At 38.0% G+C, this 21,900-nt stretch overlaps 1 protein-coding gene and 1 long non-coding RNA gene across 2 annotated transcripts in view; one reads left to right on the top strand and one right to left on the bottom strand.

Annotated features, from left to right (window-relative positions):
• The window catches only part of LOC140733649 (ectonucleotide pyrophosphatase/phosphodiesterase family member 3-like), a 100,511-nt gene that overhangs the window by 49,489 nt on the left and 29,122 nt on the right, over positions 1-21,900 (top strand). Inside the window, exons 11-17 of the mRNA XM_073057263.1 lie at positions 30-161; positions 2,635-2,666; positions 5,224-5,354; positions 10,254-10,320; positions 11,794-11,881; positions 16,857-17,029; positions 17,125-17,176. Coding sequence (XP_072913364.1) covers positions 30-161; positions 2,635-2,666; positions 5,224-5,354; positions 10,254-10,320; positions 11,794-11,881; positions 16,857-17,029; positions 17,125-17,176 — 675 coding nt within the window. The remainder of the gene's footprint in view (positions 1-29; positions 162-2,634; positions 2,667-5,223; positions 5,355-10,253; positions 10,321-11,793; positions 11,882-16,856; positions 17,030-17,124; positions 17,177-21,900) is intronic.
• Positions 18,488-21,900, bottom strand: part of LOC140733651 (uncharacterized) — a 53,102-nt gene continuing 49,689 nt past the window's right edge. Inside the window, exon 4 of the long non-coding RNA XR_012100330.1 lies at positions 18,488-19,920. This is a non-coding gene — a long non-coding RNA (uncharacterized lncRNA). The remainder of the gene's footprint in view (positions 19,921-21,900) is intronic.

Raw genomic sequence — 21,900 nt, 5'->3', positions numbered from 1 at the left:
TTCATTGAGTTTTCTAATATATATTCCAGGTATGGAAAATACTTACTGTGATCAAACTGAGTATATGACGAACTACTTTGACAGTGTAAAGAATTTATATGTTTATAGTGGTCCGGCTGCTCGCATCCGAGCCAAAAATGTCCCAGCGGATTATTTGAAATGTAAGTACTTTTAACAAATATAAACAGGATATGTTAAAATCACAAATTTGTGTACAACATAATCAGTCGCAACAATCTATAGAAACAGAAGTTAATTTGTCCATCTGCTCTGCCACTCAGAAAGATCATGGTTGATCTTTTACCTTAACATTGCCTTCCTGTATCATACACTTCAATTCTATTAATATACAAAAAAATATTTTTAACCCCTGACTTGAGTGTACTTCATCACTCTGCTCTCACATACACTTAGGTAGAGAATTCCAAAGACTGTTCTTCCCGACCACGCCCTAAAAAGCAGACTCCATATTTTGAAATTGAACCCCTGGTTCCAGACACTCTAGTCAAGGGAAACGTTATTCCTGCATTTACCCTGTCAAGGCCTGCAATAACTTTGCACTTTTCAATGAAGCCACCTCTCATTCACTCAAGCTCTGAAACCTGAAGATCTGTTCTGCTTAATTTTTCTCAAAGGACAGAAACACATCCCAGGAATCATTCTGGTGAATCTTTGCGCATTTTTATTTTGCAACTGTATCTCTCCTTAGGTAGGAGAGCCAGACATGCACAATATTCCTAGTGTGACCTCACCTGGGCGATATATAACCAAACAAAGTATTTCTACTTCTGTATTTTACAAAAAGGTCGAAGTAAAATTGGCCTCTCTAACTGCTTGCTGTATTTGCATATTAGTTTACAGTAATTTGCATATAAAGACACTCATAACCTCTTGAACACCGATATCTTTCAATTTGTCACTGTTTAAAATATACAGCCTTGTGTTTTTCTACTAAAAACCTCACTGTTTTTTGCATTAAATTCCATCTTAACATCCATTCCCTCAGCTTGTCTGTTTTTCCTTGAAGCCTCTTTTCATCCTCTTCACAGCTTACATTGATATCCAGTTCTGTGCTGCTAGCAGGCTTGGATATCTACTTGATCTAGTCCCTTAATACAATTCATTGACACACATTGTGTACAGCTATATCCCCAGCACTCACCCCCCATGGCACCACACTAGTCACAGGCTCTCAAGACAAAACTGTAAAGTCAAATGTTTATTCCAACTCTCTGTTTAGTCTCCGTTAACCAATCTGAAATCCATGCCAATTGTGTTCAGTACCATGTGATGTAAGATTATTTGATTACTTGCGCAACACCCTATCAGACTCTTTCTGAAATTCCAAAATAACCAATTACATTACTTTCCCCTTTTCAATTCTGATAGTTGCAAACTCAAAACAAAATCAAATCAATTTACCAAGTTTCATGAACCTATTCTGTGCTTGTAGGTGGAGGTCACACTGCTGTTTGGGGAATAGCCCATTGGCCATTGGGTGGAGGCAATTGAGGAGGTCTCTTGTAATAGAAACAATTATTTGCTGTGGACAGAGTAGTGACGCTCTTCAGAGTGTTCTTTTGAACTGGCAATGATTGCCCCTCAATCTATTATTTCTTCCAGCTCCTTATTCATATTAAAAGTAAATTAGAAGTTCAAAGTACATTTTATTATCAAAGTCACATACACGTCACCATATACAACCCTGAGAGTCACTTTCTTGAGGGCATACTCAACAAATCTATAGAATAGTGACAATAACAGGATCAATAAAAGATCAATCAGAGTGCAGAAAAGAACTGTGCAAATGCAAATATAAAAAAATAAATAACAAAAACATAAAAATAACAAGATAAAGAGTCCTTAAAGTGAGATCATTGATCCATTCTACAATATTTCTGGGAAATTTCTTGTATCTTTCAAGGTGGACAACATAAATTTTTTGTATAATTTCTCTGACATTTCTTTATTCTCTCTATAAATCTTCTTGCTCAGTCCATAAAAGATCTTCATTGATTTCTGTCACTGTTTTACTTTCTACATATTGATGAAAGTCGCAGAAGCCTCAAATAAAGTACTAAGATGAGAAAAATAAAACAAATTTGTCAAAAGTATTCATTATGTAACCATTAATTATGGTCATTTTTTCTAATTTATTTATAACCATATAACAATTACAGCACGGAAACAGGCCATCTCGGCCCTTCTAGTCCGTGCCGAACGCTTACTCTCACCTAGTCCCACCGACCTACACTCAGCCCATAACCCTCCATTCCTTTCCTGTCCATATACCTATCCAATTTTACTTTAAATGACAATATCAAACCTGCCTCTACCACTTCTACTGGAAGCTTGTTCCACACAGCTACCACTCTCTGAGTAAAGAAATTCCCCCTCGTGTTACCCCTAAACTTTTGCCCCCTAACTATATTTACTATACTCTTTATTCTGTTTCTAATGTAACATCTCCAGCATCGTGTAGGATATTTTCTGTTCTTTGGGCTCTTGAAAGTTTGAGCCAAGGGTCACAAATTACAATACAGCATGCACTATTAGTGATGGGGCAAGAGGGCAGAACTTTCATGTTCCACCAGTTTTTTGTGGAATTACGACAAGGATTTGTTTCTTTTCCAGTTGATGCGGAAGGAACTGTTAAGAACCTTTCTGTAAGTAATAGAACATTTCAATTTTTTGTAAAGATTTTGTTGGATTTTGCAAGGTAATTAAGTTCAGCATATTTCCACATATGTCAAAGTTTGCATTTGCTGACTGTTGCTCACAAGGTATTTCCCAGCTTCAGTTTGAATTGAACTTCTCATGGATCAAAGGGTAGAGTACAAGATTGCACTTACCCTCACAAACTCATTTGAAGAACTTGTCTTGAAATGTAACTTGACTCGAGAGTTTTCTTACTCTGATTTCAATGGAGGTCAATTGCAAAGGAACTAAGATCAGCACATTTAGTTGTTGCTTTTTGCATTCCTTTTAAATTAATTACACTGTAACTTAAAGCATTTTAAACAATTTTTAATAATCTAATTTATTTTCCTAGGTTGGAATTATTTGTGATATAAGACAATATCGAAAACATTTATCATAGTTTCGTAAGCCTAACAGCTGGGCAAGTTGGGATCTTGTGGGAATGATTAACCCACAACAGCTGTCAAAATTTAATTCAGTATTTCCATGTGAAGAACTTGTTTAATATTGCAGGCGTTAATATGTAGCTTCTTCCTGATTACTATTGTGGCATTGTCTTTTTTCCCTTTCCCCTCTCCTGATTCATCTCCTTTTACTTACAATTGTTCCAGAAACATCATTTGTGATTTACATGTCCTCGCTTGGCTTTTACCAGATCAAAGACATCCCCTTTCTTCCTTCCTCCAATCTCTTCTCGACATCTTAAAGCACGGTTCAATGGTTCAAGGATTCCATTTAATATAAACCCGAAATTCTTACTCTTCACAGACATCCATGAAACAGAAGAAAAAACCCCAAAGGACTGACAGAAAAATGTTAGAACCCCAAGGCCCTCCCCTCCCACTCCAACACACAAGCAGCAGCAAAGCATCTACTCTTCCCCTCCCCGCTTCCCCTTCTCCCCCCCCCCACCTGCTTCAGCAAACACACTACCCATCATACAAGCAATAGCAAAGCCCCCCAAGGAGACCATGATCTGGAGTCCATCAAAAACTATTGTTCACCCCAACACTTCGACGTAGGCTCTCCTTCTCACTAACCAAGGAGAGGGAGGTATCGCTCCTGCCACATCGAGAGGGAGAACAACAGCTCGCTGCTTTGATGTTACAGTCTGCACTGTCATTTATTTCAATAGCGTCATACCCTGCTGGCTGGTTTCTTAATTTCTCCTGGGTAAAGGAGCATTGACTTGAAATCTTAACTGCGTCCTCTCTTTGTAAATGTTGGCTAACCTGCCGAGGATTCCAGCATTCTCTGCTTTCATTTCAGATTTCAGATTTGCCGTATTTGATAAACACATTAATAAGGCAGCACTAAAAAACAAGTAGAATTATATGAAGTGATAAATGATTTGTCTTCATCAAACGACATCATAAAGCAGCTTAGAATTAATATAATTTAGACCACAGGAGACAATTTTTTTTCTTTTTCAATATTTTTATTGGTTACTTGCATAGACGAATACAAAATACATTATGATATTATGAAAACAGAAACAAAGTTGAAATGCTCCATACCTGTGTATAGTAAATTAAACATAATATTGAAAAGGTGTATTTTATTCTAATCTAAAACAGAATCAAAACCCCATAACAAAAAAAAGAAGAGAAAAAAAAAGCTGTTTGGTTAAAAGAAAAAAAAATAATCCTGGACATATAGTTGTAAATTCAAACATATAATAGCCATCATCATTGCTGAACAAATCAAAGATTGTGAAAGTAGTTCCAAAAAAGTCCCCATAATTTTTTAAGTAGCAAACAACCTGCTCCCTATGGAAACATTTTTATTTCATGGTTTAAATGTATACATTCAATGTATTCAGGGATGTAATGTTGAGACTTTATAAAGCACTGTTAAGGCCTCATCTGGAGTACTGTGAGCAGTTTTAGGCCCCTTATCTAGAAAGGATGTGCTGAAACTGGAGAGAGTTCAAAGGAGGTTCACGAAGATGATTCTAGAATTGAACAGCTTGCCACATGAAGAGCGTTTTATGACTTGGGGCTGTATTCGCTGGAATTCAGAAGCATGTGTGTTGGCCTAATTGAAACCTATCGATTTGTGGAAGGCCTTGATAGTGTGGATGTGGAGAGGATGTTTCCTATGGTGGGAGAGCCAAAGACCTAAGGGCACAGCCTCAGAATAGAGGGGTGTCCTTTTAGAACAGAGATAAGGAAGAATTTCTTCAGCCAGAGAGTAGTGAATCTGTGGAATTTGTTGCCACGGGCAGCCTCTGGAGGCCAAGTCTGTATGTATATTTACAGCAGAGGCTGATAGATTCTTGATTGGTCAGGGCATGAAGAGATATGGAGGTGGGGGGAGGGGATGGAAGGCAGCAGACTGGGGCTGAGAGGAAAATTGGGTCAGCCATGATGAAATAGTGGAGTAGACTTGATGGGCCAAATGGCATAATTCTACTTCTATATCTTATTGGCTTATAAAAGCAAACAGGATTTATTATTATAACAAAATGTATTAAAAATAAAGTTAACATTTTTTTCTAATACCTATTTAATACTCTTTTAGTGCAGATACTCCAAACAGCATTTTATACCTTATATGGCATATGAGCTGCCAAAACGTTTCCACTATGCCAACAACAGAAGGATAAATAAGGAGGTCCATTTGTACTTGGATAAACAATGGCAGGCTGCACGGTATGTCATTTTATTTAGTTATGGTGTTTTCACCTCTCTCTAATTTCTACTGTTTGGTTATCTGTAATGGAAACAAAGAATTACACCATTTTCCCCCTTCTCCTTCCTGATTTTGCCCATGTAGATGGTATCTTATTAGAACTCCTACAACATTCTAGCAGTGTGAAGGAATATTTCAATAGTAGTGATGTTCTACCTCCTGTTTCCCATTCACCATTTTGTCTTCCAGTATATGACGGTTTCATCCTTATTAATGTCCTACTTCTATCTAAATTTAAGCCATATCTTACTGGTAGCAAATCATTTCTCTCCACCGTTTTGTTTAGAATGTTCTTGATATTTATCTTCTTCTTCTTCTTCTTGGCCCCTTAGCTCCTAGTGAAGCATAAGGTTTTACTCCTAGTAAAACCTCCCATCTCCATCATCAAAGTCGATGGTATGGTTGGAGTTTATCTATGTTTCTGTAATCCCTTATATCCACTGTACAGGGTATAGCTTCACCAGAGCCCTTTGGCCGGTCTTCTGTTTCCGCCTTTCATGACGGGGATATAGGCTTGGACTTTGAAAGACTAGATACTTATCTGATGCCACTCGAATTTTCTGGAATGTTGAGATGCTTTGTTATCTAGTATTCTCATTCCTACTTTATTCAACTTTAGGTTTTAATTCTCTGTTCTAAATAGCCTGCTTTTTTCTCAGTATTTATCTCTGATTAACCTTCAACTTATCCTCTAATAAATGCATTAGAGTTGCAGGTTCATACAGCACAACAGGCACTTCAGCTCACCATGTCCATACTGACCAAACACATCTATACTAATTCCATTTTCCAGTATCTGCTCTGTAGTCTTCTGCATGTTAGCAATTTAAATGCATGCTCAGCTATTTCCTAATTATTGTGGGAGGACCTGCATTTACCACCCACTCAGGCAGCACTTTCCAGATTCCATCCAGCAACTTGGTGAAAAAGTTCTTTGTCAAATTTCCAGTTGAACCTGCTAACCCTTATCCCAAATCTACACCCTCAAACTGCAAATACTTATCCTAAACATATACCCGGTACCCTTAAACCTGTTAGCACTTATCCTAAACTGATGTCTTCTATTTTTAGATATCTCTGGTATAGGGAAACGTTTCCTATTTTCTATCTTTTCTAGGTTCCTCATAATCTTGTATATGTGTCTGATCCCCACTCAGTCTCCTCTGCTCCAAGAAGAACAAGCCCAGCCTATGCAATCTCTCTTAGTAACTGAAACTCTCCATCACAGACAAGATCATGGTGAATTTTCTCTTCAGCCCCTGTGCTACAATTACATTTCCCCCAGAGTATAACAACCAGAATTCTACATAGCACCCCATAAGACCTAGTCTATGTTTTGTAATAATATATTAATCATATTCTCTCTATCTGGTAATAAACTGTGGCACTTCTCATCCAGTGCTAGATTGTGACCATACTGCCTCTGTAAAGAATTGAATTGAATTCACTTTATTTCTTACAGCCTTTAGGTACATGAGGAGTAAAAATCTTTACGTTACACCTCCATCTGAATGTGCAATGTGCAAATATAGTACTTTATAATAAATACTATGTACACCAGAACAGTGAATATAGCTTAGAAATACAATTGTATCAGCATTAATTAATCCATCATTGATATGATCTGGGTTCCAGCAAGATTTATTGTTTGTAATAGCTATCTCTTCTGCTAGTTATTAGAGGAAGGGCATTATTTGAAATTGTATATCAAAACTGGCAAATAAAAACTCTTCCTCTGCTTTTAGAATCCCTCGCCTTGCACCCCCGCCAACTCACCACCACCAACAACTTTCTGTTTCTACTCTTGAATCCAATCTCCTCAGTTGCCTTTTGGTCTGTGTGCAATATATTTTTTGAGTTTCCAGCATTGTCATTTCCCAAAGTGCATGTGTTGTTATTTGGAACATTTAGAAATAACTAATTCATACTCACTTATCTCTGTCATGATGCTGTATAACACTCCAAAGGGAAGAATCTTTAACCGATGGTAAATAGTGTCATTAGTATATTGTTTGAACTTTTGAAGTTTGAAAAAAAACCAGTGTCTTTCTTCTTCTTAAGAATTAAAAAAAAATAAACTATGGATCATGGTTCTCTGAGATGCCCCCACATCCCAAAGATGTGTGTATTGGTAGGTTAATTGTCCATTATAAGTAGCACCTAGTGTACAGATAAATGGGAGAATCTGGGGGAAGTTCATGGTAGAGTGCGGAGAGCTAAAGTGGTGATAGTGTAGAATTATCATAAATGGTGCAGACTTGGTGGGATAAGAGGTCACTGTCTGGGCCATCTATGATCTTGAGTGTTATTACTATAATGTAGGTCATTAATTATTCACCATTATTTCAATTAAATAATAAGGCTGAAAAATGTAAAAGGAAACTTGATTTTGGTTTGGTCATTTGGAGAAGTGTCTTAACGACATGCAAAATGATTGATAACATCATTGTTAACAGTTTCAGAAGCATGTGATAATCTTAAATCAGAAAATTATAAGAAAGGAAGGAAACCATTCTGTGTTTAAGATAGTTGAGCAAGATACTAAGTGCACATGGAATGGAAGGTAAAAGAGATGGCAGCAATCCATATTCCAATATTTAACATTTAATGATTTTCATGTTAGTATCATTACTCTTTTGCAAGTTCAGGCTTTTGAGAAACTTTTAATACATAGCAAACCATTTTGCAATTGTTACTGTTTGATATAAAATATTACAAAAAGCAGCATTTCAAATTTGGTTATCATGTAAAAGGAAGCTGAAATTACACTCTCATAAGTGTATCTCCATGTCAGGAAACAACATTTAAATGAAAGTCCCACATTAGACTTAAGCATGAAAGCAGTGTCTAATTGTTGAGGTCTTACTAATTAATAATGCTCTGTTGGAATGTGACATTAACCAAAGACCTGTTGCCCTTTTCTAAGGGTGTAAAAAAATCCCAATGGGAAAGTACCAAAGAAGAACAAATGCTTTAACTCCAGCACCCCAGCCAATATTTGTCCCTCACACAATATTATAGAAAAGACAAGTTACCAACCTCTGTATGTGGGAGATAATTGTGTACAAAATGTCAGCTCTGTTTCCTCCATTCTATCAGTGATTGCACTTCAACAGCAATTAATTGCCTTAAAGTGTTTAAAAGATGTGAAAGTTGCTTTTTCAATGTACATCATCCTTTCATCGGGTAATGATATTTAAATAAGATGCAAAGAAAGTTAAAATAAAACTTCAGAAGCTGATAAATGTAGGTGGTGGAGATTTGATGTATAAACAGGAAATGCTGGAAATACTGAGCAGGTCAGACAATATCTCTGGAGGAAAAAGCAGTTAAGTTTCAGATCAGTCGGTATTTACCAAGATTTTTTACAAAGCTTTTTTAATAGTTTGTTAATTTTTTCAGCATAAAATATGGATTTTTTGGGTAACTTCTGAATGATTAAGGTCCCTATTAGTACTTCTGTTCGATTCCTTAGTAACTTCAGTGTGAGTTGGCAATGATCTGGATATCAAAGTACAAAATAAATTTATTATCAAAGTACATCTATGCCACCATATACAACACTGAGATTCATTTTCTTGTGGGTATTCACAGTAAATACAAGGAACATAACAAGATCAATGAAGGACTGCACCCAACAGGGCAGACAAACAACCAGTGTGCAAAACAAATTGCAAATACAAAAAGAAAGAAAATAATAGTAATAATAAATAAATAAACAAACAAACAAACAAACAAACAAACAAACAAACAAACAAACAAGCAAGCAAGCAATAAATATAGAGAACCTGAGATGAAGAATCCTTGAAAGTGAGTTCATAAGGTTGTGGGAGCCATTCAGTGACAGCGTGAGTGAAGTTATCCCCTCTGGTTCAAGGGCCTAATGGTTGAAGTGTAATAACTGTTCCTGAACCTGATAGTGTGAGTAATGAAGTTCCTATACCTTCTTTCCAATGGTAGCAGTGAGAGGATACAATGGCCTTGATGGTGGGGGTCCTTGATGACTGACGCTACTTTCCTGCAACAGCACTCTATGGATGTGCTCAAGGTGGGGAGGGCTTTACCCATGATGGACTTGGCTGTATCCGCTGCTTTTTGTAGGCATTTCCATTCAAGGGTATTGGTGTTTCCATGGCAGGCTGTCATGCAACCAGTCTATATACTCTCCACAGTGCATCTATAGAACTTTGACATGCCAAATTTTCGCAAACTTCTAAGAAAGTAGAGGTGCTGCCGTGTTTCCTTGGTAATGGCAGTTACGTGCTGGGACAGATCCTCTGAAATGATAACACAGAGGACCCTCTCCACCTCTGATCCCCCAGTGAGAACTGGCTGATGGACCTCAGGTTTCCTCCTCCTTAAGTCAATAACCAACTCCTTGGTCATTGTGTGAAAGGTTGTTGGTATGGCACCACTCAGCCAAGTTTTCTATCTCCCTTCCTCCTTGGGCTGATTTCTCACCACCTTTGATTTGGCCAATGACAGTGGAATCATCAGCAAACTTAAATATGGCATGTGAGCGGTGCTTAGCCTCACAGCCATAAGTGTAAAGTGAGTAGAGCAGGGGACTAAACACGCAGCAGATAAACCAATTTTCAACTGAAGTAGGTGCAGCCTTGTGGTCAGTGACTTGGAGGGGAGGGGACCTCAGGTACCCCATCTCATGTGAAATAGGGTGCCTATCGGAATGTCCACAGAGTTTTTGACAGCACGTTCTTGCTCCATGCCAAATCTGGCATCCTCAGGTTTACCCTGTATTCTCTAGTGAGTATTGCACCGGAGGGTATCTGTACTTTTTGGCTATATCAACCCCATCCTTTGTGATTTATGTCTATATTTTTTGAAAAATTCATTTTCAGAGACAAGTCTTATAATTTCTGTGGTGGTGGAAATCATGGCTATGATAATGAATATAAAAGCATGCATGTAAGTATTAAATGTATCTATCAATGTTATACTGTGTATAAACAGTTGACATTTAGAGGGATACTTAGGATATTCTATTTATGAACTTCCTGCGAATGTAGTACTCATAACTATTTAATATCAATTTACACCACTTGACACATTTAGTCAGGTTTCATTTTTCTGCATTGGTGATACTAAATATCACCTATCATAACCCCATGTTAGAACATTGCACAGATTATTATTCATCATGGAAATCCTGAGAGAATAATCATTTTCCTTTAGTTATGAAATCACTATGACATATCACAGAGATGGATAATGTGGGACAGAAGAAGATGTTTCTATAAGACCATAAGATCAAGGAGCAGAATGAGGTCACATGGCCGATCGAGTCTGCTCCGCCATTTCATCATGGCTGTTCCAATTTTCCTCTCAACTCCAATCTTGTGCCTTCTCCCTGTATCCCTTCATGCCCCAACCAATCAAGAATCTATCAACCACTGCCTTAAATATGAATTTGCTGAGGTTATTACTCAGCACATGGTTTGGGCTGGATCATAGAATGCCATTATAGGGGTAGATGCAAAAACAGTGGATAGGTAACTTTATAAATCCGTTTTCAGTTGGGAACTTCAATGGTGTGTGTTATGATTGTAATAATTGCAAGCATATGATTATAACGAGAATGTAATATTAAGTAGCATGCCCCCAAATTTTCAATTGGTGAAGTTTCCCACAATGAACTTTGACTTAAGATGTTATATAGGTGGAAAATTTGCAAAATATAAGTTACTTACATAACAAATAGAAAAATTGCAGCATTTTCTTGAAAAATGTAAAACGATCTTTGAAATAAATATCAGTTTGGGAGTTGAAAATAGTAACACTCATGAAACTTTACATAAAACCTTAAGCCCATAAGATATAAGAGCAGAATGAGGCCATTTAGCCCATCAAATATGCTCCACCACTTCATCATGGCTGATCCATTTTCCTTTCAACCCAATCTCCTGTCTTGTCCCTGTACCTCTTCATACCCTGACTAATCAAGAATCTATAAACCTCTGCCTTAAATATTCCCAAATGACTTGGCCTCCACAATTGCATGTGACAATGAATTCCACAGATTCACCACTCTCTGGCTAAAGAAATTCTTCCTCATCTCTATTCTAAAAGGACATCTCTCTATTCTGAGTCTCTGTCCTCCGTTCTTAAATACCCCCTCCATAGGAAACATCTTTCCACATCCGGTCCTTCAAGGACTTTCAACATTTGACTAGTTTCGATGAAATCCCTCCCCCCATTCTTCTGAATTCCAGTGAATCTATCTATCTATCTAATTATAAATGTTATCACAGAGTTAAGCCCTGTTTCTGCAGAGTCTTTCTCTTGCAAGACATAAACACAACATTCCAATTTAAATTGTTTGTTTAATAAACTCTGTTTCTACTTGTATTAACCATCTTTTGTCTTAATGGAAAAATCCAGGCTATTTTCATCGGTAACGGGCCTGGCTTCAAATTCAAGACAGAAGTTGGTCCATTTGACAACATTGAACTTTACAACCTGATGTGTGGTAGGTTATTTGATATTAGAACAAAGACTACACTTCAAGAGAATCATTCTGAGACCTCCCAAGCTCTTGAAAGGCACTATAAAAAAGGAAGTCTTTTCTATCTAACACTCCCCTCCACAATGCAGCTATAAGAGCACATGTACAAAGGGATGTACAGGAGACAGGATGCAGAGCTGGGCAGAGAAATGACAGACAGAGTTTAATTCAGTAAAGTGCGTAGTGATACACCTTGGAAGATTGAAATTGAAGGCAGCGTACAAGGTTAATAGCAGGATTCCTAGCAATATGAAGGAACAGTGGGAGCTTGGGGTCCAAACCATAGATCCCTCAAAACTACTGAGCAAGATGATAGGGTGGTTAAGAAGGCCTATGGTGTGTTGGTCTTCATTAGTTGAAGAGATGAGTTCAAGAGCCGTGAGACAATGTTATAGTTCTATTAAACTCTGGTTAGACCACACTAGGAGTATTGTGTTCAGTTCTGGTTGCTTCATAATAGGAAGGGTGGTGGAAGTTTTAAAGAAGGTGCAGGGGAGATTCATCAGGGTGCTGCCTGGATTAGAGAACATCACTTAAGAGGAAAGGTTGATTGAGCTTGTGCTTTGGAGTGTAGGAGAGATGAGAGGCAACTTGATGGAGGTGTAAAAGATTATGAGAGACATTGAAACGATAGACAGCTCGAACATTCTTACCGGAACAATATCAGAGGACATCTACTGTGACTGGAGGAAGATTTAAAGGAGAAAGTCAGAAGTAGGTATTTTTGTCACACACAGAGAGTGGTAGGAGTCTGGAACAACCTGCTTGGGGTGGTGGTAGGGGCATTTCTTCGATTAGGCACATCGATGTTGGAAAAACTGAGTGTTGTTGGTTGTGTAGAAGGGAAATGTTAGATTGATAGTTGGGTAGGTTTATTTCGATCAGCACAACATTGTGGGCTGAGGGCCCAGAATGTTCTAATTTCTATGTAAGAGCATTCACAAGAATACCTTAAATTATTAAAAAAATACAAGAGAAAACACAATTAGAAAAAAATATCAAGGTCTTGGAAGTCTTGAAAGTTGGACACAAGCTAAAGAATAAGCTTTCAGTTCTCCAGGGGACTGCTAGTAAAGTACAAGATTTGTTTATTTATTACTCTTGATGTTTTAATTTGCAAATAAACTATTCCTTATGAAGCGCATTAACAAATCCAAACTTTTCAGCATGATAAGTGCTTGTACCAGAAACCTTATCACTTGAAGCAAATTGTTTATTTTTTAAATCATTCTAGTCCCTGAGTTGTGCTTAACACTTTCTCTTATAATCAGGTCCATGGTGATAGTGGATGAACCGGGTCTAGAAATAATGAAGGGGGGGGGGGGGTGGGTAGATACCTCTGTAATAATAATGAAATCCAAAACTATTTAATCCTGTTTCTAACTTAATACCATTAGATCTTTTGTTTCACCTATTGAATTGTTCTAGGCAATTGCTTCGAATGGAAAATTGCTTACAGTCACTTAACTGATGAAATACTAATTTAACACAGGTAGATACGGTAGTTAAGAAAGTTTATGGGGTGTTAGCTTTCATAAGTTGAGGGATAGAGTTTAAGAGACGCGATGTAATGATGCAGCTCTATAAAACTCTGGTTAGGCCACACTTGGAGTACTGTGTCCAGTTCTGGTTGCCTCACTATAGGAAGAATGTGGAAGCATTGGAAAGGGTACAGAGGAGATTTACCAGGATGCTGCCTGGTTTAGAGAGTATGGATTATGATCAGAGATTAAGGGAGCTAGGGCTTTACTCTTTGGAGAGAAGGAGGATGAGAGGAGACATGATAGAGGTGTACAAGATATTAAGAGGAATAGACAGAGTGGATAGCCAGCACCTCTTCCCCAGGGCACCACTGCTCAGTACAAGAGGACATGGCTTTAAGGTAAGGGGAGGGAAGTTCAAGCGGAATATTAAAGGAAGGATTTTTACTCAGAGAGTGGTTGGTGCGTGGAATGCACTGCCTGAGTCAGTGGTGGAGGTAGATACACTAGTGAAGTTTAAGAGACTACTAGACAGGTATATGGAGGAATTTAAGGTGGGGGGGTTATATGGGAGACGGTTTGAGGGTCGGCACTGTTAAGTACCCCGTAACTGGGTGTCTGACCAGTACAGAAAGAAGAATCCGTTGGAGTCTGGTGGTACTATATTTAAAGGTGTTTATTAATAAAAATAAGCAAAACCATATCAATAATGCAAATATACATATAACACAAGGTAGCAGTAATAAACCTAAAAGTGTAGGAATAATAATAATAAGCAATAATAAACAAGCTCTATCGATGTCTAGGGGTAAATGAATTGTTATAGAAAAGTATAAAGTTCAGTTCGTGAGTGCTGAGGTAGTTATGCTTGTTGAGTTGTAATCGTTGGAGAGAGAGAGAGAGCGAGATTAAGGAGTTGCGGTCAGCAAACCTTCCTGTTGCCTTTTGATTCCGTTGCACCGTTGTTGTGATGGTCATTCAGCTACGACCTCTCCGTCCTTCAGCTAGACCGTTCTTCTGTGGTGGACTCGTCACTCTGGCACGAGTGGACACACACACAAGTCCCCACCGGCCCTGCTGTAACACTGTGAGCTTTACTGACCGATCTCCTGGTTCGGTCTCCGAAGCCCCCACCTTTCTGTGGGTTCCCAACACTCAGTCAGTGTTCACTGGTGTGTCTGAAGGGTGTCTCTCCAGACCTGTCTTTTATCCCCACTCACGGGGTCTCAGCTATCCATCAACTCTGAATGATCGTGTCCATCAAATCAGGCCACTGCTGCTATCTCCTGAGGAATGTTAACGAGCAAACTATTGTCCTTGCAGCAAAACAGTAAATAATTCAAAAGGAGTCACAATACAGTTAATCAGCAATCTCCCTCTCTCTCTTATCTGTCGCAGATGTTCTTGCCTGTTTTTCGTCTCTCTTTCTCATGGTCAGCATAGCAACTGTAATAGTTCGTGGTTCTCCAGGGGGATGGTTAACTCTGTACCCCATTGTCCATCAGGTCTGTTCATCACTCATAACAGCACAACACTGTGGGCCGAAGGGCCTGTAATGTGCTGTACTATTCTATGTTCTATATTTAACACTGTAATGTCTGTGCGCATTTTGAGAGCCACTGTAGTGATACAGGAAGCTTGTAAACACTACCAGAATCTTTCAAATTTCAATTGCTACAAAGCTCAACACTATTTGTGCATCAAACCACACTAGTTAGTAGCGCACAGATGACGTCTGGCAAACTGCGGAAATGATTAATGATTTGATGCACAAACTGGTTGCAAGTAGTCAAGGTTCCTGTGAAAATTAAGGAGTGGCTGGATTGCATCATAGATAGCAATTGATCTCAGACTTATACAGGGAGATAAAACTGTCCTTAAAAGTTTCCTATGAGTTTGGGTTTTAAATTTAATTTGCTTTCTTACTTTTTGCTTCCATCTCTATTTTCTCTCAGTCAAGTTCCTCATTCACTCCCTTGAATTGCCTGCACGGTATCTAATTTGATTTGAATTCATTGTGCTTCTTCCAGTGTACATGAATTTCTTTGATTATTCTTTGATTCAATTCAAATTTCCAGGTAGACACAACAATAAACATTAAGCCCATAAGAGGTGGGAGCAGAAGGCCATTGGGCCCATCGAGTCTGCTCCGCATTCCATCATGGTTGAATTATTTACCCTCTGAATTCCATTCTCCTGCCCTCTCCCTGTAACCTTTGATGCCCTGACTAATTAAGAACCTATAAACCTGTGCTTTAAATAATCCCAAATGACTTGGCCTTCACAAATGTCTGTAGCAATGAGTTCCGCAGCTTCACTATCCTCTGGCTGAAGAAATTCCTCCTCATCTCGTTCCAAAGGGTTGTCCTTTTATTCTGAGACCGTGTGCTCTAGTCATAGACTCCCTCACTACAGGAATTATCCTCTCCATGCACTCTCCACTAGGCCTTTCGGTATTTCATAGGTTTCAACCAGATACCCATTTGTTCTTCTAAACTCCAGCGAGTAGAGGCCCAGAACCATCAAACATTCCTTATATGTTCAACCTGTCATTTCTGGGATCATTCTCATAATTCATACTGTATCACTTGTTCTGAAATCTGATCTGATCCCTTACTTCAGATATCTGAGCCATTAACTACCAGCTGTGATTTTCTCTAATTTAAAAAAAATTCAATGACTTACTCTGAACAAGTTTGAGAGTATGAATGCAAATAAGAAATATGAAATCCTTTCTCATTAATAACTTCCAAACCTACTAAAGATTTACCCAAGTTGTTTTGTGGGCCTCAATCTGTAGAGTGGTATGTCAAATAGCCAATCTGCCAGGTTCTGAATCCAGGAAATTACTTATATTTTCCTAGCAGGAATTTAATCCACAACAGTCCTTGTTATGGACTAATTATAAAAATCTCTGTGATTGAATTGAAGTGCTTGACTTTGAACTTTCTACATTGAAACAATAACTAAGTATGTCTAAATGATTCATGAAACTGTATCACATGCTCTGCCAAAAGCAATAGCATTTTCCTCCAGATGCAAAGAGTCTTGTGTTGGTGGTGTGTAGTGACAATGGGATGCATTATTATCGGGAAAGGGATGGATTAGTGATTGTCTTCTAGAATGATAAAATGGACCTATATTAGTAGGAAATCTACGTCTTTGGACAATTAACATATAGATTACTTATTAGCTCAAGGAAAAATCCAAATAAAATTTCTTTTGTTGGTTTGTAAATTTAGTTAGTGCATCTCATGTACTACTGTATCAAAGTCCAGTTTTTTAATCTTAGATACAGTGCTAAATGAGCCGTATTAACTAATTTCTCATACACCAACTCAGAGGCTATCAGAAGTTGGGGGTAAGTCATTGATATTTTTCATGCATCTTATTACAAAAATACCGAAGAAAGAGAGGTAGAGAAAACTGACCTGATTGCTTTATGATGTTTCTGTTAGATATGTTGCAGATCACACCTTCGCCTAATAATGGAACTCATGGGAGCTTAAATCATCTGCTGAAGAATCCTCCCAAGAGTCCTACTCTTCCTGCTGAAGTGTCTGCTTTATCTAGCTGCCCCCTCTCCACACTAAATCCAAGTGACCACTTGGGATGTTCATGTGAAAATTCAGTAAGTACAGGAATGAAGTTTGATGAACTGTTTTTAAACTTCTTTGAACAACATTCAACCTGTTAACTTCAACAGAATGTGTTCCTATTCCTTAGACACTCAATATTAAGGAAATGAATAAAAACATCAACCTAACGGCTGAACAAGGTAGGATAATGTATGGGTTTTATGAGTGTTTTGCTGTGAGAAATGTTTAGAGATTCTGCAAATATGATAAAGGTCTACTCTGATTACATTTCAGCAGCTAATTCCTGGAAACCTGTCCAAATATTAAAGGATAAATTCATCACAAGACATAATTCTTATCCTCCAAACAAGAGTTAGTCATAGTCATAAAAATGGTCCCTTCAGCCCTTCTAGTCCATGTTGAAGCATTTAAACTGCTTACTCCCATCGGCCTGCAAAGGGACCAGAGCCCTCCATACCCCTCCCATCCATGTACCTATCCAGACTTCTCTTAAACATTGAAATCGAGCTCGCTACACCATATGTGCTGGCAGCTCATTCCACACTCTCACCACCTTCTGAGCAAAGAAGTTTCCTTCCACGTTCCCCTTATATTTTTCACTTTTCGCCTGTAACCCAAGACCTCTGGTTGTTGTCCCACCCATTGTTAATATAAACAATGGTTCTTGAACACATAATATAAGTTGGAAAAACTTCAGCTTTAACGTAAGTGAGACCATTGCTAAGTGAACAGTCCGAGATGCATTCTGATGAATGGAATATACAAGCCATCTCTGAGTTAAGAATGCCTGAGCTTTGGATCCTACACATGAACGTGTTCCGATAACATTATTAAGTTCAAAAGAAACATACACATGTTCATTCCTGTGAATAGTCAAAGTAGATTTCTCTCTCCTTTTGACATAGATTCATAGAGAAATACAGCACAGTAAAAGGCTCTCTGGCCCATCTATTCCATGCTGAAACCAGTTAAACTACCTACTACCAGTCCCTATCCCTACCATCCATGTACCTATCCAAACTTCTCTTAAACATTGAAATTGAGTTCGCATGCATCACTTGTGCTAGCAGCTCGCTCCACACTCTCATGACCCTCTGAGTGAAGGAGGTTCCCCTTAAACTTTTTACCTTTCACCCTTAAGCCATGACCTCTGTTCACTCAACTTAAATGGAAACAGCCTGCTTTCATTTACCCTATCTATAGCCCTCATAGGTTTGTATACCACTATCAAATCTCCTCTCAATCTTCTACGTTCTAAGGAATAAAGTCCTAAACTATTCAATTTTTCCTTATAACTCAGGTCCTCCAGACCAGGCAATGTCCTTGTAAATTTTCTCTGTACTCTTTCAACCTTGTTTATATCAGCCCTGTAGGTAGGTGACCAAAACTGCACACAGAACTCCAAATTAGCCTATATACAAAAGCCTTATACAAAGCCTTATACAACATAACATCCCATCTCCTGTACTCAAAACATTGATTTATGAAGGCCAATGTGCCAAAAGCTTTCTTTATGACACTTTCTACCTGTGACACCACTTACAATGAATTATGGACCTGTATTCCTTTGTTCTACCACACTCCTCAGTGCCTGACCATTCACTGTATAAGATCTACTGTGGTTGTTCCTACTGAAGTACAAAACCTTGCCCTTGTCTGCATTAAATTCCATCTGCCATTTTTCAGCCCACTTTTCCAGCTGAAGCAGGTCCCTCTGCAAGTCATGTTAGCCTTGCAGAGGGATTTATGTTTAGTAGTTGTTATTTCTTTGTAGTTTGATATCATTCAAATTGGTAATTTGGTTTAATATGGCTATGTATACAGTGAAAATCTCTTTTGCCATCCTTACAGATCATTGCATTACAATGGTGCATTGTGGTAGTACAAGGGAAAGCAATTCCAGTCTGCAGAATATAGTGTTACAGTACAGAGAACGTGCAGTACAGGTAGACAATAAGGTGCAAGGTCATAACAAGATAGATTGTGATGTCAACAGTCCATTTTATCATACTAGGAGCCTGTCCAATAGTCTTATAACAGCAGAATAGAACTTTCCTTAAGCCTGTTGTCCTTGTGTCTTCTGCCTGATGGGGGTGGGTTGTGGTGGAGAAGAGAGAATGTTCAAGTTGGGTGGAGTCTTTGATAATGTTGGCTGAATACCGAGGCAATGAGAAGTGTAAGCAGAGTCCGTGGAGGGGTGGCTGGCTGCTACAATGTGCTGAGCTGTGTCGATGACTCTGCAGTTTCTTGTAGCTGGACCAGGATAGGCTATTGGTGATGTCCATTCCTAGGAACTTGAAGCTTTTGACCTTCTCAGCCTTTACATCATTGATACACACAGCAGTGTCTGCACTCTCCCCTTGCTGAAGTCAATGACCAGCTCTTCTGATTTGCAGGCATTCAGGGAAAGGTTGTGGATATGGCACCATACCACTGCATCTCTGTCTCCTTCCTGTACTCCCACTCATCATTATATGAGATTCGGCCCACTATAGTAGAGTCAAATGCAAATTTATAGCTGGAGTTGGAGCAGGAAAAGACCATGATGTCGTGAGTATAAAGGGAGCAGAGCAGGGGAATAGTATGCAGACATGTATGGATAATTGGGGCAGAGACGTTGCTGCCTGTCCTTACTCATAGTTGGTCCGGAAATCAAAGATCCAGTTACAAAGGCAGGTATTAAATCCAAAGTCTTAGAGTTTGGAGGTGGGCTTGCATGGAATTATAATACATATTGAAGGCAGAGCTGTAGTAAGTAAGCAATAGGGTAATGTATGTGTTTTATCACTTATTACTCATCACTCACTGTGAAGGTACAGTTACCACTTTGAATGATGTGTCTGTACTTTCTGACTTAAGTCAATGTTATCCATATGAAAGTATATAAAAGCGGAACCCATTCATTCCCAGGATCTTCCTGTACCTGCAATAGAAGTAAATCCTTTCACAATTCAGCTTTGAATGGAACGTTCTATTAAGCAGAACGTTCTATTAATTCTATATTAATGATAAAGTGTTTTCAGAAGTATTGACAGTAACTATTTCCCCAGATACATACATGTGCAAATATGCAGTTTAATATCAGTCATAAATACCAGAGCTGTAAACATTGGCTAAAATTCAGATGTGACGCTTACAATTGTAATTTGATTTAAACAGCCTTTCTTTTGTGTAATTTGAAAAGTGTTCCTGCACATATTTTAATTTCTTATCTTTCACTTTATATCCTTTCTTTACCATTAGAGATTTCAGAGATCCTTTTTTTTAAAAAAGATTTCAATTCCAGTGAAAAGTGATATCTGTACCTGTACTGATCTGACAGCTGCTGCTTTGCCTAACAGGTCATCTTGACTGCTCCTCCCTCCTCTCCCACTCCCAAGCAATAAAAATTAACAAGCAATGGAATTAATAGAATAATTGCTGTGGATAGGTTGGCTTTAAATATTGTATATAATGGTTGGGTTGAACTGTTCTCCAATCTTGGCAATTTACTTGCAAATGCTTTGTCACTATATGATTAGATATCATCAGTGTATAGTGTGTCCTCAATGCTTGGCCTTTGTATACTTTTCAATCAGCTGATTGGACATTTCAGAAACTCAATTGTGATGTGGGGAGGAAATCTTGTCGCTGATTGGCTGCGTGGTGAACTTCGTGCGTTGCGGTCTGGAATTTTGCCCACGGCTCATAAATAGGATCGAGGTCTACAACTGGGTTTCTGAAATGATGACCAATCAGCTGATTGGAAAGTATTGAATGGCCAAGCATTTGGAGGACACGTCACAAACAACAGCGCACTGACGATGTCTCCTCGCATGGTGACGAAATGTTTACAAGTAAATTGCCAAGATCGGGAAACAACTCAACCCAACCATCAACCACCCGAGCTACACATTTTCCAAGTTATTTCCATTTTCATTTAAAAAATATTTTTATTGGTACATAATCCTCTACAGCTATAAGATGATACAAAACTTCAACAAATTAATATATATACATTTAATAAAGCTGAAGAAAATAAAAACTGATCGTAATATATAAAAATGAAAAAAAAATTATATGTAAGTAAAAGAAGGAAAAAAAGAACCCCATCTAACTAAGAAATAAAAACCCACTGACTACAAAAGAAAGGGGAAAAAAACCCATTAGGAATCAACCCCCAGAGCAATACGTCTTACCATCATCTATATATATAAAGAAGAAGTATCATCAACCACCAATTCAAATTTATATGGAATAAGATTGGAAGGAAACCATATAAAATAATTCAAATTAAATGATAATATTTGGCAAATGAGCCCCATCTTCTCTCAAAATTGAATCGGGGATCAAAAGTTCTACTTCTAACTTTTTCCAAACTGAGATATAACATTACTTGAGAAAACCATTCAATTAATGTAGGACAGAGGTATCTTTCCATTTTAATAAAATAGCCCTTCTTGCCAATAATGTAACAAATGCAATTACTTGTTGATCTGAAGATGAAATACCCTGAATATGATGTGGAACTATTCCAAATAAAACAGTCAATTTGTTAGGTTGTAAATTAATTTTCAGAGCTTTAGAAATTGTAGAAAATAAAGATATCCAAAATGGTTTTAATAAAGAACATGACCAGAACATATGTGACAAAGTAGCTACTTCAGTTTTACACTTATCGCAGTGGTTGTCTATACTAGGGAATATTTTAGATAGTCTCTCCTTTGTTAAATAATAACAGTGAACAATTTTAAACTGAATTAAACAGTGATTGGCACATATAGAAGAATTTACATTTTTCAAAACTTGTAACCAATCTTCATTAACAAAGATCATATTAAGTTCTCTCTCCCAACCTTGTTTAATCTTTAATGAGAGGTTCTCCTTTTGTAACAAAAGTAAATTATAAATTCTGCTAATGGAA

This window comes from Hemitrygon akajei, chromosome 9 (genome assembly GCF_048418815.1).
Source record: "Hemitrygon akajei chromosome 9, sHemAka1.3, whole genome shotgun sequence".
In the NCBI taxonomy this organism is placed as follows: domain Eukaryota; kingdom Metazoa; phylum Chordata; class Chondrichthyes; order Myliobatiformes; family Dasyatidae; genus Hemitrygon; species Hemitrygon akajei.
The sequence above is the reverse complement of the archived record's forward strand: the minus strand, read 5'-3'. Positions and strand labels throughout refer to the sequence as shown.